General features: G+C 46.4%; 1 protein-coding gene across 1 annotated transcript; it reads right to left on the bottom strand.

Annotated features, from left to right (window-relative positions):
• Positions 1-12295: 12295 nt before the first annotated feature.
• LOC120649707 (probable WRKY transcription factor 57) lies at positions 12296-17368 on the bottom strand. Its single transcript, XM_039926576.1, has 5 exons — positions 16967-17368; positions 15865-16033; positions 14630-14782; positions 13801-14304; positions 12296-12631 (listed from the first exon to the last, which is right to left on the bottom strand). The coding sequence occupies exons 1-4, from the start codon at positions 17121-17123 to the stop codon at positions 13827-13829; spliced, it is 957 nt and encodes a 318-aa protein (XP_039782510.1). The 5' UTR covers positions 17124-17368; the 3' UTR covers positions 12296-12631; positions 13801-13826.
• Between the last annotated feature and the right edge of the window lie 348 nt (positions 17369-17716).

Below are 17716 nucleotides of genomic sequence, written 5' to 3'. Positions count from 1 at the left end.
TCTCGGACTTTTATTTTTGCAGGGACCTATTTTGAGCTATTCGAGCGTGTATTTGTCATCATCGTCGGCAAGATCTCGGCCGCTAACTCCTACCGCCGCACGTAACTTGTCCTTCATTAAATCACGGAAAAAAAATCGCAAGAACTTCCCTTATTTCACGAGCATTATGGAACCCACAAACATAATAAGTTCACATAAATAATATCTATAAAAACAAATGACAAGTAACCTACCACAATCATAAACATCGAATACAAATAAGCGGTCCACAGCTATCTCATTACAAATAAACATCATATACATCTAACCACCCCTAGGGCGTCGGACCCTCTTAGCCCTCTGCTGGGCACGGACATGTCCCTCGGAGTAGGTGAGAACATCCGGAGACCTCACCTGTCGCTCAGGACGCGCAAGGGGCTGCGGTGTCTGCTGCTGAGAGATCCCAAGTTGTGCTCCTCCTAACTGTGAATACCCCAAGACATCGGGGTCACCTTGCGCGGCAGGCTCTTCTGGACTCAAGCTGTCGAAGTCGTCTAAGGTGAATGTCTCGTTATCTGGTCGAAAGGAGGAAGAAAAATGTCCGGCGCCCGCATCGGGGTAGAATCCTACGCAAAAAATATGGATGTTAGCGTACGCTCGTATATTTCGTAATGACATGTAGAAACCGAAATACGAAACATAAATTAACCTGTGTACGCCGGTATCTGTGGCCCAGGTACCATCCCTGGATACGGTCCGCCAACTGGTGCTGTCCCTCTAAACATTCCAGTATGGCCGAACGCAGTAGCTGGATCGTATCCTGTATGTGATATTAGTAAATATGTAGGAACACTTGATGTAATTTTAAAGAGATATGTACGTTACCTGCACTTGGGAAGAACTGCGACGTCGGCCCGTGTATGGTCGACGGACACGGGAACGACGACGACGCCTGAGACGACCCGTGGCTGTCTTCGTACTGCACACGGCTTCCGAAGTTGTGCGTTACCTGACGCAACTGATCACGCTGCCTCGACCATGCCTCTATCTGCTCAAACTGGGTCATTGGGGATCCGGCACGTACCCTCGTCAGGTAAGTCGAGCAGTCCGTCTCCATCATGTTGCAAAGGCGAAACTGCATCAATTCAGTAAAGTTACAAACACATGAAAACAAGTGTGCTCTGTCACAATGGAACATTTCCAGTTTGACTTCCATTTTCCCTTGAATGCATGTACTCGCCATGGACATCCAGCATTCACACACTTCACCTCATATTCTTTACTGCCAGATTTCACGACTCTGAATTCTCGTTTCAATGAGATTGCCCATAGTCTCACAGCATCTTTTACGGCTTCAATGTTTGGATATGTTGCACCTTGCACTACCTCATTCCCTCTGTACTCCCACTCCTGATTTCGTACATCTTCTGCGACATGACTGCCAAAACCATGCTCTTTCCACTCTTTTGGCAATGACTACTGCTCGTCATCAGATGAGTCCTCATACTCTTCCATCTCTATTGCGGTTTGGTCTTCTGCCTCCATCTCGTCCACAATGCTATGTATCCTCTCTCCCTCATCAGCAAGGCCCTGTGGTCCCATGTTCTGGTTCTCTGTCTCTTCTGACTCATCTTGCTCAACATAATTGGTCTCTCTTCGAATACTCGGAGTTCCTTGATCTGCACAATGTTGGATTTCATTTTGTGTCTTCTCCCGGATTTGAACAAGAATGGACAGAGGCCACCCACGCTCTAGAGCTGCTTGCATGTACTTCTGCCAGTCATCAGTGCTGTGTATCATCATTAATTCCCATAATTCACTTTCTACCTCCTAATTAACAAGAGACTGGACAGTGATCACATGTGTGAACGGATCAACATGGAACCCACGCTGCAGCCACTTACATATGGAACCAAAACTCCTTTCCAGAGGTTTATCTATGCCGCTAGATGTGCGCTTAAAGGCAGAAAGATATACTCCATTTGGCCCATACATAACATTGTATTCACCATAAAATACTTGAAACTGCATCTTTCTCGACATATCTGTATATCACATAATACTTATCGAGTTATACTCTTTACTTCACTATCTTATTCAATAATCCGTAAAAACTAAGTATGGAATTCAACTACAACGTATAAGTATTCATAACTACGTGATGACTCTCGAATTCTATACTGCATATGCCAAATTCTATTCTAAATCATAATTAATTTATAAATATGTCTCTAATAGCACTGCAATTGTAATAATAAATGCGTAGAACTAATTTTCTAAACTAATTTACTACTACGTAACTACAAACTAAAGTATCATTGAACTCCTACTTAAATGGATCTACTATAGCACTAATTAAATTAAATTACTCATATTTAAATACGTCGTACTTAAATATAACAATATTTAAACTAAATGTACTAACCTGCAGATCACAAGTGCTGAATCCGGCAGGGCTTCACCGCTTTCCTTCTCCTCGCTCCTCTCTTTTTTTCTGGATTTTTGGTGGAATTTTCGGGCTCAAATGAGGAGGGAAGGGGAGGGCTGGGGCTTTTATAAGGGGGGAGACCCCGGTTGCCCGCGGGGGGGGGGGGCGACAGGCCCCCTGCCGCGACTGTGGGCCGGGCCCAGCGGCGGTCGCCCGTGGGCCGGGCGACAGGGCTTGTTTTTTTTTCTCCAGGGACTTCGTTGCAAATTTGAAAAAAAAAATTACACATTGGGCCTGTCGCCCTATGGGAGGGCGACCAGGGTATATATTTGAAATATTTGAAAACGGACATATATTTTTGTAATTTTAATTTTTTTTTTAAATATAAAAAAGAAAAAACCGCGCGCCTCCGCGGGCCGGTGCTCCCTCTTTTCAGCGCGGTCGCGAGCGCGCGCGCAAGCGGCGGCCTGCCGGGCCCACGAAGAGGCTCAGCGCCTCCGCGCAACACGATGCGGTTTTTTCTTTTATATATTTAAAAAAAATTAAAATTTCAAAAATATATGTCCGTTTTGGAAAATTTCAAAAATATACCCCGGTCGCCCTATGAGGGGGCGACAGGGCTCAAATGTAATTTTTTTTTTCAAATTTGCAACGAAGTCCCTGGAGTAAAAAAAAAAGGGGGGGCCTGTCGCCCCCCCCCAACGGGCGACAGGCCCCTGTCGCCCACCCCAGGGGCGACATGGGCCTGTCGCCCGTTGGGTGGGCGACAGGGTCCTTTTGTAACCTAGCCGTCATTCTCATTGTCATTTGAGCCTAAAAATTCAGGAAAAAAGCTGGAGTGCTTGCCGTGTTATCACATCTTTTTGAAATGGTGGAAGGGCACTGTTATTGGGTCACGTATGTCTGGGCAAAGAATGCGACATTTGGGATCTCGTACTCGCAGCTAGATACACTATGGTTCCTATTTTGTGCTATTCGAGCGTGTAGTCGTCATCATCGTCGGCAGGATCTCGGCCGCTAACTCCTACCGCACCTAACTTGTCCTTCATTAAAGCACGGAAAAAAAATCGCAAGAACTTCCCTTATTTCACGAGCATTATGGAACCCACAAACATAACAAATTCACATCAATAGTACCTATAGAAACAAATGACAAGTAAACTAGCACAATCATAAACATCGGATACAAATAAGCGGTCCGCAGCTATCTCATTACAAATAAACATCAGAGATACAAACATCAGATATATCTAACCACCCCTAGGCCGTCGGACCCTCTTAGCCCTCTGCTGGGCACGGACATGGCCCTCGGAGTAGGTGAGAACATCCGGAGACCTCACCTGTCGCTCAGGACGCGTAAGGGGCTGCGGTGTCTGCTGCTGAGAGATCCCAAGTGGTGCTCCTCCTAGCTGTTAATACCCCAAGACATCGGGGTCACCTTGCGCGGCAGACTCTTCTGGAGACAAGCTGTCGAAGTCGTCTAAGGTGAAGGTCTCGTTATCTGGTCGAAAGGAGGAAGAAGAAGGTCCGGCGCCCGCATCGGGGTAGAATCCTACGCAAAAAAATGTGGATGTTAGCGTACGCTCGTATATTTCGTAATGACATGTAGAAACCGAAATACGAAACATAAACTAACCTGTGTAGACCGGTATCTGTGGCCCTGGTACCATCCCTGGATACGGTCCGCCAACTGGTGCTGTCCCTCTAAACATTCCAGTATGGCCGAACGCAGTAGCTGGATCGTATCCTGTATGTGATATTAGTAAATATGTAGGAACACTTGATCTAATTTGAAGAGATATGTACGTTACCTGCACTTGGGAAGAACTGCGACGTCGGCCCGTGCACGGTCGACGGACACGGGAACGAAGACGAGGCCTGGGACGACCCGTGGCTGTCTTCGTACTGCACACGGCTTCCCAAGTTGTGCACTACCCGACGCAACTGATCACGCTGCCTCGACCATGCCTGTGTCTGCTCAAACTGGGTCATTGGGGATCTGGCACGTACCCTCGTCAGGTAAGTCGATCAGTCCGTCTCCATCATGTTGCAAAGGCGAAACTGCATCCATTCAGTAAAGGTATAGTTAGGAATGCATGAATTATCTTACGAATATGAATATATATATATATATATATATATATATATATATATATATATATATATATATATATATATATATATATATATATATATGATCAAGAGACTCACCGCGCCAGCTAGTGCCTCCACGTGGTGCCGGGCGTAGCCATCCTGAGTCCTCGCCTGGTGTGGCTGCGGGTGAGTGTCAACATAAACCAGACGAGCCCGAGTCCGGGGTAAGTACCAGGTGAGGTAAGCCCTAAAGGAGCTGTCTGTGTGTGGTCCTGTTGGATGGACCAAGTGCTCGTCTGCTTGTTCCCATTGGTCCACTCACGGCTGCATCTTGGTGAGCCAATCATCAGAGCACGGCAAGCCACTCCTTGACAACCTACAAAAGTAGACCACGAAAAATCGTTAGATTCGACACGAATGTATGAGCCAAGTTCATTCATAATTACCTGTGGTCCTGTCGACTGACAAGCTCCAACGCGGTGGGCACCGGAAACTCCTGGCGCTGCCCAAACTGTCTCCTGACTCTCCAGGGGCAATATGCCTCAACCGCGATGTCATAAACCAGGACGGCGGTAGTAAGCCACAGGCTCGCATTCGCGGAGCAGTGCGAAGACAGGCCTGCTGGTGCACGGGTAGCCACAGCCTCTGGGCTGTAAGGCTCCCAGACAATGTCCTCGGGCGTCAGCATGTCGAGCTCCGAAACAAACTCAGGATATGCGCGTCTAACCTGCGCATGGGCCCAGGACCTCTGCATTCCGAATAAGTAAAATTAAAAGTGTGCTAATGCATCATGTAACAATGAATAACAAAATTAGATTTGTTGCGAACGTACCTGACATCAGATCCAGATAGTTCCCATAGTGGGCCTCTCGTCCTCCTCGTCGGCGTACATGGCCCCGTGGTAAGGCTCGTAGCTGACCCTGGGCCGACCAACGGCTAGCCTCTCGTACGACCAAAGCTGTAGCAGTAGTGGGCACCCTGCCAGGATAGCGTTCCCATGTGTCTTCATGCAGCCGTCGCAGAGTCCACGGTAAGTGGCTGCAAGTACCGCCTCACCCCAGCTGTAGGGCGGTACGTCCTCGTCCCCATCCGCCATCTCTCGTGCATACGGAAGGAGAATCATATCGACCGAGTTGCCATGAGTGTTGTTGAACATGATGTAACCAAACAACCAAAGTAGGTACGCCTCCAGCGATCTGGTCACACTGTACTCGTCGGCATCCGCAGCCAACAAGGCAGGCTGCATAAACAATTAAGATTAACGGTTTCAACTGACAATGGAACATGTGAATTGTAACAATTAAATTTAAATATGGAATGAATACGTACTGTGAACTGTAGGAACCAGGTCTTCGAAGGACCTGCTGCTCGCGGGTGCGGGTTGATCGGACCTGCTTCTTCCACGCGGTCAACCAGGGCAAAACGGGCCTCCAGGTCATCCTTCCACGAGGCCGCCACCACACGCGGACCTACAGCCTCCCCGACGATAGGGAGGCCGAGGAGGTAGGCCACGTCCTGCAGCGTAGGAGTCATCTCCCCACACGGGAGGTGGAACGTGTGTGTCTCCGGCCTCCATCTGTCAACGAGCGCCGTCAGGAGGGATCGGTCGAGCTGAATAGGCCCAACCTCGACAAGACGGCTCAGAGTCAGTAGACCGGCGTCACGTAACCTGTAAAAAAACAAAATTGTCGAAACAAAGGAATACCGACGAATACATAAGTGATAAACAATAATATTTCATTACATACCGGTCACACCAATCGTGGTGTATAGAGATCGCCTCTCCAGGTGGACGAGGACGTAGCACCTCTAGGGCTCGGTGCTCAACAGCTGCAAAGTAAGACCTGTGGCTCGAGTCGATAACTGGGTCTAGCAAGGAGTCCATCTCCATACCTGCATTCAAAAATATATGAGAACACATAGGTAAATATATATTTTATACAAATTGGACACATAGGTACAATAATAGTTCATTACATACCTGCAATATTTCATTACTACATATTATAAATAATGAAATATAATTGTGGATCATGACACCGAATGTCTTCCACGAGCAATTCTCGCCGATACTCGTCTGAACGTAGGAGGTGCTCCATCTCTGAGATTTCCAGAAGGACCGACGTCAGCAGCATCGTGAAGTGCATTCTGAGGACACTTCTTATAGTTGTGACCCAATGCTCCACATTGGCTGCAACGCTTTTGTGCCTTGCTTGCTTCCGACTCGTCCATACCATTCCGAATACGACGTGTCTGACGGCGGCCTTTGCCTTTCTTAGTGGCTGGATCAGGAATAAACATCTTATTCACATTATCCTGTCGATATGACGCGGTGCAGTTTGGCCTTTTCAATCTTCTCTTGCATATATTGCATCACTCTTTTGCAAAACTGAATTTGGGGGTTGCTGATGTTTATGCTTGCAGCCGTGTAACGCTCTCTGAAATACTTCATGCACCCATACATGATGAACTCAACAATTCCCACAAGAGGAAAGGCACGACAAGAACGCATAACCATATTGAAACACTCTGCATGGTTCGTTGTCTGAATACCATACCGTATTCCATTGGTATCATAAAGGAATGACCATTTCTCCTTAGGTGCACCTCGAATCCAGTGTGAAAATGGCTTTTCAATTGAATCCCTAGCCTCTGCAGCCTGACTCGTGCCCGCTCCTGATGCCCTTACCTTCACTAGCTCTGCAGTCAACTGATCAATCATCTGCCATAATGCATTGAATTTTCTCTGTTGATTTTGGGTGCACAACCTCTTAAACAGGTTCTTAAGATCCTTGTTATTGAAGTGGTCATAGAAGTTTGCACCCATATGCCTAATGCACCACCTGTTTTGGACATCGGGCCATAATGGAGGCGTTGTCGCAGTTCCACGTTGCAATTTCAGTATTGATTGCAGGATACCTGCATGCCTATCACTAATAAGGCACACATCTGGACGTGCAGCAACAACATGAATCTTCACTCGTTCAAGGAACCAATACCAACTGTCTATGTTCTCATTCTCAACAAATGCAAATGCGAGCGGAACTATTTGGTTGTTGCAATCTACACCGATTGCGGTGAGTATCTGACCTTTATACCTTCCAGTTAAAAATGTGCCATCAATGCAGATCACCGGAAGACAAAACTGAAATGCTCTAACACAAGCACCTATGCAAAAGAAGGCTCGTTGCATAATTCTTTGTCCCCTAGTCAAGGCTGGTACAAGGTATGTGTCATAAAAGCTTTCAGGATTTCTAGCAGCAACCTGGGATAACATACGAGGTAGGTTATCATATGATGCCTCGTATGTGCCGAACCGCATCTCCAACACCCTTTGTTTAGCCCGCCATGCCTTCAAATAACTGATGGTGTACTGGTAAGTCTGCTCAATGTGTCGAACAATCATTTTTGGCTCATAATTTAGGTTGTCCATAATAAACCCATACATTTGCTTTGCAACAAAGTCGCATGATATATTGCGATGCGAGGGAACAACTTCTGACAGCAAACAAGTGTGCTCTGTGACAATGGAACATTTCCAGTTTGACTTCCATTTTCCTTTGAATGCATGTACTCGCCATGGACATCCAGCATTCACACACTTCACCTCATATTCTTTACTGCCAGACTTTACGACTCTGAATTCTCGTTTCAATGAGATTGCCCATAGTCTCACAGCATCTTTTACAGCTTCAATGTTTGGATATGTTGCACCTTGCACTACCTCATTCCCTCTGTACTCCCACTCCTGATTTCGTACATCTTCTGCGACATGACTGCCAAAACCATGCTCCTTCCACTCTTTTGGCAATGAGTACTGCTCGTTATCAGATGAGCCATCATATTCTTCCATCTCTATTGCGGTTTGGTCTTCTGCCTCCATCTCGTCCACAATGCTATGTATCCTTTCTCCCTCATCAGCAAGGCCCTGTGGTCCCATGTTTGGTTCTCTGTCTCTTCTGACTCATCTTGATCAACATAATTGGTCTCTCTTCGAATACTCGGAGTTCCTTGATTTGCACAATGTTGTATTTCATTTTGTGTCTTCTCCCGGATTTGAACAAGAATGGCCAGAGGCCACCCACGCTCTAGAGCTGCTTGCATGTACTTCTACCAGTCATCAGTGTTGTGTATCATCATCAATTCCCATAATTCACTTTCTACCTCCCAATTAACAAAAGACTGGACAGTGATCACATGCGTCAACGGATCAACACGGAACCCACGCTGCAGTCACTTACATATGGAACCAAAACTCCTTTCCAGAGGTTTATCTATGCCGCTAGATGTGCACTTAAAGGCAGAAAGATCTACTCCATTTGGCCCATACATAACATTGTATTCACCATAAAATACTTGAAACTGCATCTTGCTCGACATATCTGTATATCACATAATACTTATCGAGTTATACTCTTTACTTCACTACCTTATTCAATAATCCGTAAAAACTAAGTATGAAATTCAACTACAACGTATAAGTATTCATAACTACGTGATGACACTCAAATTCTATATTGCATATGCCAAATTCTATTCTAAATCATAATTAATTTATAAACACGTCTCTAATAGTACTGCAATTGTAATAATAAATGCGTAGTACTAATTTTTTAAACTAATTTACTACTACGTAACTACAAACTAAAATATCATTAAACTCCCACTTAAATGCTTCTACTATACCAGTAATTAAATTAAATTACTCACCACTACTTAAATTACTCATACTTAAATACGTAGTACTTAAATATAATAATATATAAACTAAATGTACTAACCTGCAGATCACAAGTGCTGAATCCGACAGGGCTTCGCCGCTTTCCTTCTCCTCACTCCTATCTTTTTTTCTGGATTTTTGGTGGAATTTTCGGGCTCAAATGAGGAGGGAAGGGGAGGGTTGGACCTTATACAGAGGGGCTTACCCCGGTCGCCCGCGGGGGGGGGGGGGGGGGGGGGCGACAGGCCCCCCTGCCGCGCCCGTGGGCTGGGCTCAGCGGTTGCCCGAGGGGAGGGCGACAGGCCCCCCCTGTCGCCAGTTGGGGGGGCGACAGGCCCCCCCTTTTTTTACTCCAGGGACTTCGTTGCAAATTTGAAAAAAAATTGCATTTGAGCCCTGTCGCCCCCCATAAGCCGACCGGGGTATATTTTTGAAATTTTTCAAAACGGACATATATTTTTGAAATTTTATTTTTTTTAATATAAAAAAGAAAAAACCGCCAACACGATCCTCCGCGCCCCGGAGCCGCCGGGCCGAAAGCATCGCGCGGGCCGTCGGACTGTGGATCCTATATATCTTCCATATCTTCCAGAAGTTTTTTTCTTATCCACTTTCCAGTGTTTGAGATTCGTGCAAATATCAACCACCATTGGATCCACACAGTCAACCCTAACCCCTCTCGTGCCCTTCCTCCACTGAGCCCGTGCCGCCGCCCCCTGACCTTGCCGCCGCCCCGAGCCATCGCCGCGCCCGCCGCAGCCCCCGGCCGCCGCAGCGCCATGGCCGACGCCGCGCCCTGACCACCGTGCCTGGCGACGCCCCCGACCGACCGCCTCCGCGCCATGGACGATGCCGTGCCCGGCGACGCCCCAGACCGCCTCCGCGCCATGGCCGCCGCCCCTGGCCTCCGCGCGCTGCCGCCCCTGGTCTCCGCCACCGCACCATGGAGCTCCGGCGCTGTTGCCGGCTCTCGCCGGCACCGGAGAAGATGATGTGGAAAAAATGTGAGTTTCAACATTTTCAAAATACTGCTTCAACATTTTCAAAATATTGCTTCAATATTTTTGAAATACTAGTTCAATATTTTCGAAATACTAGTTCAACATTTTTGAATACTAGTTCAGCATTTTCGAATACTAGTTCAACATGAACTGGATTTTAATGGACTTTATAGATGATTTGCTTAATCATCTTCCACGAGATGGATAGAGTCCCCCAGTTCTGTTACGCATGTTCGTTCGCCGCTAGGAGTACAACCTAGCAGTTCTGTTCCTCTCAAATACCCAGATGATAAGGCATTAAAAAAAATAGTTCTGGCCGTTTGGTTCCGAGGCCTAAAGTTTAGTCCCATCATATCAGAAATTTAGATGTCCATTAAGTGTATTAATAAAGTCTGATTATAATAATTACAAAACTAATTGCAGAACTACTAGGCTAATTCACGAGACGAATCTAAATAAAAGTAACTAATCCATAATTAGTGGGTGTTTACTGTAGCATCACTATTGTAATTCAATAATCAATTAGGTTTATTTGATTCATCTCGCGAATTAGCATCTATCTTTACAAACAGTTTTGTAATTAGATTTTATTTAATGCTCCTACTAAATGGTAAGATTCTCGTTTGACGCGGCACGCTAAAGTTAGCCCGGTGGAAACGAATGGGAGGAAAAGACAGTCCTGTTAGTCTAAAAAAAAACTAGCAGTTCTGTTCCTCTCAAATACCTAGATGATAAGGCATAAAAAAATATAGTTCTAGCCGTTTCATTCCGAGGCCTCAAGTTTAGCCCTGTCATATCAGAAATTTAGATGTCCACTAAGAGTATTGATAAAGTCTAATTATAACAATTACAAAACTAATTGCAGAATTGCTAGGCTAATTCACGGGACAAATCTAATAAAATTAACTAATCCATAATTAGTGGGTGTTTAGTGTAGCATCACTATTGTAATTCAATAATTAATTAGGTTTATTTGATTTATCTCGCGAATTAGCACCCATTTGTAAAATAGTTTTGTAATTAGATTTTATTTAATGCTCCTACTAAATGGTAAGATTCTCTTTTGACGTGGCAGCCTAAAGTTAGCCCTGTGGAAACGAACGGGAGGAAAAGTTTTGTACAAGATGGCGTGGCACGGTATTGTTTACCATTGGAGTCAGCGGTGGCGTCAAACAGATGTGAACGTATCTTTTTTGCAGTCAAGGTCAAGCGAGGCAAGTGGCGCACCGCACAACGCCGAGGCGTACGGCAGATAGTGGAGCAGGTAGCTAGCCCTTTTCCTTTCCTGGAACTTTCCCACCGACGCGCCGGCCGGCGGTCAGTTCCCGAAGGCACACGGCTGACACCATCACCTATCGCTTCGTCCAGCTCGATCGATCCGGTTCACACGGCGGACGGCGGCGTCGGCGTGCGCCCCGCCGCCCCTTTCCCGTCGAGGCCAGCCAGGCCACAGCCGACGAGCACCACCACCGGAATTCCGAAAACGACACATCCTTCTCACTCTCACCAAGGGTCGCGCTCAATCTAACGTCGACAAGATAAGAAAGGAACGAAGCATAATAGCCCAATCGCCGCTGCCGCTGCCGCTCTGCCGCCGATAGGAACCCAACGAAAGGGGAAGACTTGCAGCTAGTAGCTGAAGATACGGCGAGGTCGTCGGCAGCGTCGTCCTCCTTTCTGTAGGACCGGCCCGGCTGCCACTAAAGGCGCCGGCCGGCCGGCGGGGCCTGCAGCTCTGCGTCCCTGCATGTGAACCCGGGGACACCTCACGTAGCAGCGGAAGCAGGTGGAGCAAGCATGGTGGAGCGAGAGGGAACATTCCATCCACGCCGAATTGAATTCCAAGTAGGGTAAAGCTCATTAGCTGCTCAGAGGATATATGTACGTACATCGGACGCAGACGCAGGGAGGGTTGGGGGCGGGTCTGAACTCTGAGCACCTCTCCATCAATTCCAATTGAAGTTGTAATAGTACTGGAGTTATTACGAAAAAGAAAATACAGTAGGTTTGAACATAGGTTTACACAGATGGAGAATCTGCAGAAACAACATATAGGAAAATAAAAAGTAGGAATTCAGAACGGAGGGGCCATAATTTACTAATCTGATGTAAGTTATCTGGCAGAAAAAATTGCCATGAAGAGTACAAACCTGGACACTGCTGGATAAATTAGCTATGAAAAATACCATGCATATTCTGTCAATAACTGATCTGAAGCTGAGAGTTACATACATACAATCCACATGCATTACCTGGTCATTTAGCTTAGAGAGAAAACTAACTATATATTGATGGATAATGCCGCGGGATACGATCCAGAAGCCATACTAGCAGCTGGTTTATCTGCCTTCCTGCTGCCGCTGGTAGCTAGTGCCGAGAGGACTTCAATTCGTCGTCAGATAGATAAGTCTGCAACAGATGTGTGCGGACATGAATTAGATCAGACTCCACACAGGTCAAGTCAAGTCACTCTAAATCCTTGATTAAAAAGATAGGAATAATGGTCTTGCATGTGCACAAGTATGAACGCACATATGCACACGCCTTTCCTTCCGATATACTATATATGAGTGTTTATATGGATTTCTGTGGATGATGGAAACCAAGCATATATGCTGATATATATATATATATATATATATATATATATATATATATATATATATATATATATATATATATATATATATATATATATATATATATGTGTGTGTGTGTGTAGGGGTGGTAATGGGTCATGGCCCTAATGGCCTCTTCACAGTCCAATAAAGCCCTTAAAATTTTTAGTTCAAAAATACATATGTTTAGAGCCCGGCCCTTTTAGGGCCCGATCCTTAGATTTTCTAGTTCAAAATGTTGGGCCCTTTACCACCCCTATGTGTGTGTGTGTGTGTGTGTGTGTGTGTGTGTGTGTGTGTGTGTGTGTGTGGCATTTACCTATTTAGTATCTACTGCATTTTTCCCCTTGGACCCATGAGCAATATGAAAAAGAATAGATAGTTAAAAAAAACTACCGGACGCGCTGGAGATGGAATATAAAAAATAACTTGTATATATCCAACTATTTCCGAAGACAAAAATTTAACTCGGAGTATCATCATATGTATATAAAAAAAATATAATCCCTCGAGTCATCACTCAATCACATGTGTGATGTGTACTAGCAATGCAAGCAGACACACATTCATGTATATTTGTTGCACCACGTACGGCTGAAGTGCCAATTGCTCCTACGACGTACTCCTAGTCCTACATGCCAACATAAAGTTGAGAAACTGCTTACTCTACCCCCATTCATAAATATATACAAATCATGAAGTGTTTCTATCAAAGTTTTTTTAGACCGTGTTTCTATCAAAGTTAGAATATTTAAGGATAACAAATACTAGAATGTACGGACACAATCATAACTGCAAACTTCAAACAAATAAAATATCGGCCTACTAATAATCATACTACACAATAACGAAATACAACACGAAATTGAACAAAAAAAAACATAACTCGCCTACGAGGACATATATACGACCATCCACTCATCACTACTCTATAAATAAAATCCGTACTGGATATCTTACTTTAGCTCAGTTTCTTTACCATTTTGTCATCCATGCCTTACTCCATGAGGCACCATATCGTCCAATAACCCGCCGGCCTTCTCAACTACTGAGATGGCCGGTGACGGCGTCGTCGTCGTCGGCGACCGCGCCGGGGACGCCCTCGGGCTGAAGCTTGTCCGCTGCAGCTCGTCGCCGCTGCCATTCAGCTGCTGCAAAGATGTGGACGCCGGGCTAACGACGGTCTCCGAGGACGGCGAGCCCTGTGGGCGCAACGGCGGCAACCCGTAGAGCTGCTGCGGGGGAATGAACGACGACATCTGCTCCGCAAGCGCGACGGCGGCCACGCTGCGATGGATGTGCGCCGCGGCGGCGGCGGCGCCTACTCCGCCGCCGCGCGGGAACGAGCCGATGTGGTGGCAGTGCTGGCCCTCGTAGGTGGTGATCACCACGGAGGGGTCGGCCGAGGACCGCTCCACGCGCTTCTTCACCGTGCATTTGCTGTTGGTGCATCTGTAGTAGCTCCTGCTCAAGAAATTCGTTTTAGCCAAAGTCGCGCCCTCTCCTGTTAATTTCTACTCAAAGCTTATAAAAAGCTAGATCTTTTTCTTTGTAAAACTCAAAGTGTTTTCATATATACTAATGTGAGTTAATATATATATCATCTGGTTTTAAGTACTACAATAATCATGAAGAAGATTCCAATGGGAGAAAAACAGTGAAAAGGAGGGCTCGATTAACTGATCACCTTGTTTATCCGCAAAAAAAAAAAAAGATCACCTTGTTGCGTGTACATAAAATGAGATAGCAGTTAGTAGAAAGGTAGGAGACAGGTGAAGCAATGAATCACCTTGGGAAAGGACTGTTCTTGACAGCTTTCTGGCCGTACTTCCTCCATCTGTAGCCGTCCTCGAGGTGATCGATCTCGCTCTTGGTCATGAACGCGAACCGCGGCTGCCGCGCCCGCTTCTGCCCCTTCTTCGCCGCCGCCGGCTTCGTACTCCTGCGTTCGCAAATCCGGCAGAGCTGTGTCAGAGATGACCGACACCTCACGAAAAAACTCAAGTAACTTTCATGTCATTATTATTTGAAAAAAAAGTCAAAAACTGCCCAAGAAAACCAAATTAAACTGAACGCAAGGTACTGGCACGTCGTCATAGCGGGCAGATCTATCAGCAGCGTGCGTCAGTTTCGATCGATCCATGCCTTGGAGAAGTTATTGCAGTGTAGGCTGGAGTGTGCTGCAGGATTTAATGCGCACTGAACTCAGCAAAGGTAGGCCAGACAAGGAAATTGGTCGGCCGATCATGGCAGGACAGGACGGACGTGCAGTGACCAACACCACGGCCCCCACTGGATCGGATGTTCCGCTCGCCGTCAACGTTGCTGACATGCAGATCAGCGAGGAAAGTGCTAGCATGGGAAAAACATCTCGCGTTCATCACGGTCGGCACATGATGATGCTCTTGTGTATGTTTTCCGTTTCTTAATTTCCTTTGCTTGAAAGGTGTTAATTCTCAAAATAAACATGTTGTTTGACCAAACAATTCGTCAAGAAATGCTGCCTTCAACAACTTCTGATCGAAGCATGCGTTTTTTGCCAATTCAAAAACTAGAGACTATTTCTATATTTGGATCCTCTATTGATAACAAGATGCACAAATTCCTAACAAAAAATGCTACTAATCTAATACGTATGCATACGAACAAGTGAATGGTAGACGGAAATACTGATCAACAATAATCTACTACTGAAAATGCGGAATAGAAAAAGGGGAGAGAGAGGGACGGAGGAGGAAAAAACAAAGGAAAACGCGTGAAACTTGGAACAATCCGCGCACGCAAATCGCGGCGCGAGAGCCGACGACGCGGCACGCGGATCTGCGTGGACGTGCCGCCGGCTGGCTATTGACGAGATTGCCCCTCCCGGACGCGCATCGCACGTAAAAACGTGTCGCGGAGCCTCGCTTTCGTGCCCCGAAATCACGGCTCCGCCACTCGCCGCCGGCGAGCCGACGAGCGCCGGCCAAGCGCCAGGACGTGCAAGACTATGGGTACTATACGCGCTACGGCGCGTGCACTTACGCTGTCTCGGCGGCTGGCTTCCGGTCGTAGCTTCCCGGCGCGGCGCCATCCCCGTCCCCATCCCCGCTTGAGCTCGACGAAGCGGCGGCGTCCCCTGACCTGGCTGGCGCTACGGCCTCCTCCAGCCGCGTCGCCTCCGCGGGCGGCGCCGCCGCCGCCGCCTCGGGCAGATCCAGCACAGGGTTAAATTTTTCGGTCGAATTTCGTCGAAATTCGGTGTTTTTTTTCGTTTTCGCTAGTTACCGGGAAGAGAAATTTCGGTATTTTTCGCCATTTTTCGTTTTCAAATTTAAAAATTCAAAAATATTTATAAAAAATTCGAAAAAAATATGATAAAAAACTAGGTGTTCTTCTGAGCAAATAGGACTAGAACACACTCAAATCTAAAATCATTTGCTAGGCTAAAATTATATTTTAGTTGAAAAACAAGGTTATTTGTAGTCTAATGAGGTAGAATTTATAGTTTTTTAGTATCCGATGCAGCTTGGCATTTCTCCAGACCCCTCCTCGCTCTATACAAATTACATTTTAGGAATTCTCTATACAAATTGAATCAAACAAAAAATTCAAACACTGTCACATGAATTGATAACCAATTCAAATCATGTTTGTCCTGGATTTAAAATAACTTTCAATTGGATCAACTAATATCCCTAAAAATTTATAGGAATATCCGCCATAACAAGAATAATAAAAGTCCAGTTGTGGCCTAAGAGAGAAAATGAAAGTTGTCACATGAAATGACAAGACTTTTAATTGGTAGTTTTTGAAATAATTAAATAACTTTCAAACCATTGCTCAAATGAAAAAGTTCCTGAAACAAAAGTTGTAGATCTCGAAAAACTGAACAAAGTTGGTATTCAAAAGTTTTTCATTTGACCTCGGGAACAGTATGAAAATCACAACGGACATCATTTTCCGGTCGAAATCACCGAAATTTCGGTCGAAATCACCGAAATTTCGGTCGGAATTCACCGAAATTTCGTTTTTTGAATTTGAATTCTCTTTCCGTTCGGAATTAGCGAAATTCGGCGAAATTTCGGCCGAAATTTCGTTTCCGGCAAACGGCGGGATTTGAAAAAAAAACGAAAAGGTAAACCCTGATCCAGCACCGGCAGCTCCCCAGCGCCCGCGGCCAGGCCGCCCGGCCAGCCAAGCTCCGCGAAGACGGACGACGGGTACTCCGCGAAGGCGTCGGCGCCAGCGAAGGGCCACTCGCCTCCGACCCCTTCCGCACCGTCGCCGGCGGCGCCGGCCATGGGCAGCACCACACCGAGACGAGCCGAGCCGATCCCCCAGCTCCCTAGCTTCTCAGCTCGGCTGCGGCGGCGCGAGCACTCTTTGTCACTGGCTGGCGAGTTAGCTAGCCGAGGGTTTGCTCTGCTCCGCGCTTGTGCCTCGGAGTAGAACTGTGTGCAGCGGAAGCTAGGACTAGGAGTGGTGGTGGATTTTTATTATTTTTTTGTTAGTGTGGCCCCGCCGCGTTGAGGTGCGCCGGTGCCGTGCATTATTATTCCGATCGGGCGCGGGGTAATTTATTAGCGAGGCGTCGCTGTCGCGATTTTTATCGGTGTCCTGTCCGGGGCAGACGCGTCGGGAAGGGGGGATAAGACCGTCCGCAATGGAATGAGCAAATATACTGTTTGACACTGTAGATACACTGTTTGATACTGTAGATGTATTATTTGACACTGTAGATAGAGAGTGCGTGGGAAACGAGGAGGGAGCAAATTTGCTCTTGCTCCTTCCGCTGTGGTCAGCCTAACCTACGGAGGCCAGGCGTTTTTGGAGCTTCCGCGGGTCTCGTCGCGGCTTCAGTTGGTGAGGGGCAAAATATGACATTGCAGGCTTA

Source organism: Panicum virgatum, chromosome 9K (assembly GCF_016808335.1).
Source record: "Panicum virgatum strain AP13 chromosome 9K, P.virgatum_v5, whole genome shotgun sequence".
Taxonomy (NCBI): Eukaryota; Viridiplantae; Streptophyta; class Magnoliopsida; order Poales; family Poaceae; genus Panicum; species Panicum virgatum.
The sequence above is the reverse complement of the archived record's forward strand: the minus strand, read 5'-3'. Positions and strand labels throughout refer to the sequence as shown.

What these genes read in the sequence shown, in the direction of transcription:
- LOC120649707 (XM_039926576.1), bottom strand. Translation starts at nt 17,123, where the DNA reads ATGGCCGGCGCCGCCGGCGACGGTGCGGAAGGGGTCGGAGGCGAGTGG. An exon ending in GGAGCTGCCGGTGCTGGATC is followed by an intron (nt 16,034 to 16,966) that starts AGGGTTTACCTT and finishes CTGTGCTGGATC; the next exon opens with TGCCCGAGGCGGCGGCGGCG. An exon ending in AAGAACAGTCCTTTCCCAAG is followed by an intron (nt 14,305 to 14,629) that starts GTGATTCATTGC and finishes TTTCTTGAGCAG; the next exon opens with GAGCTACTACAGATGCACCA.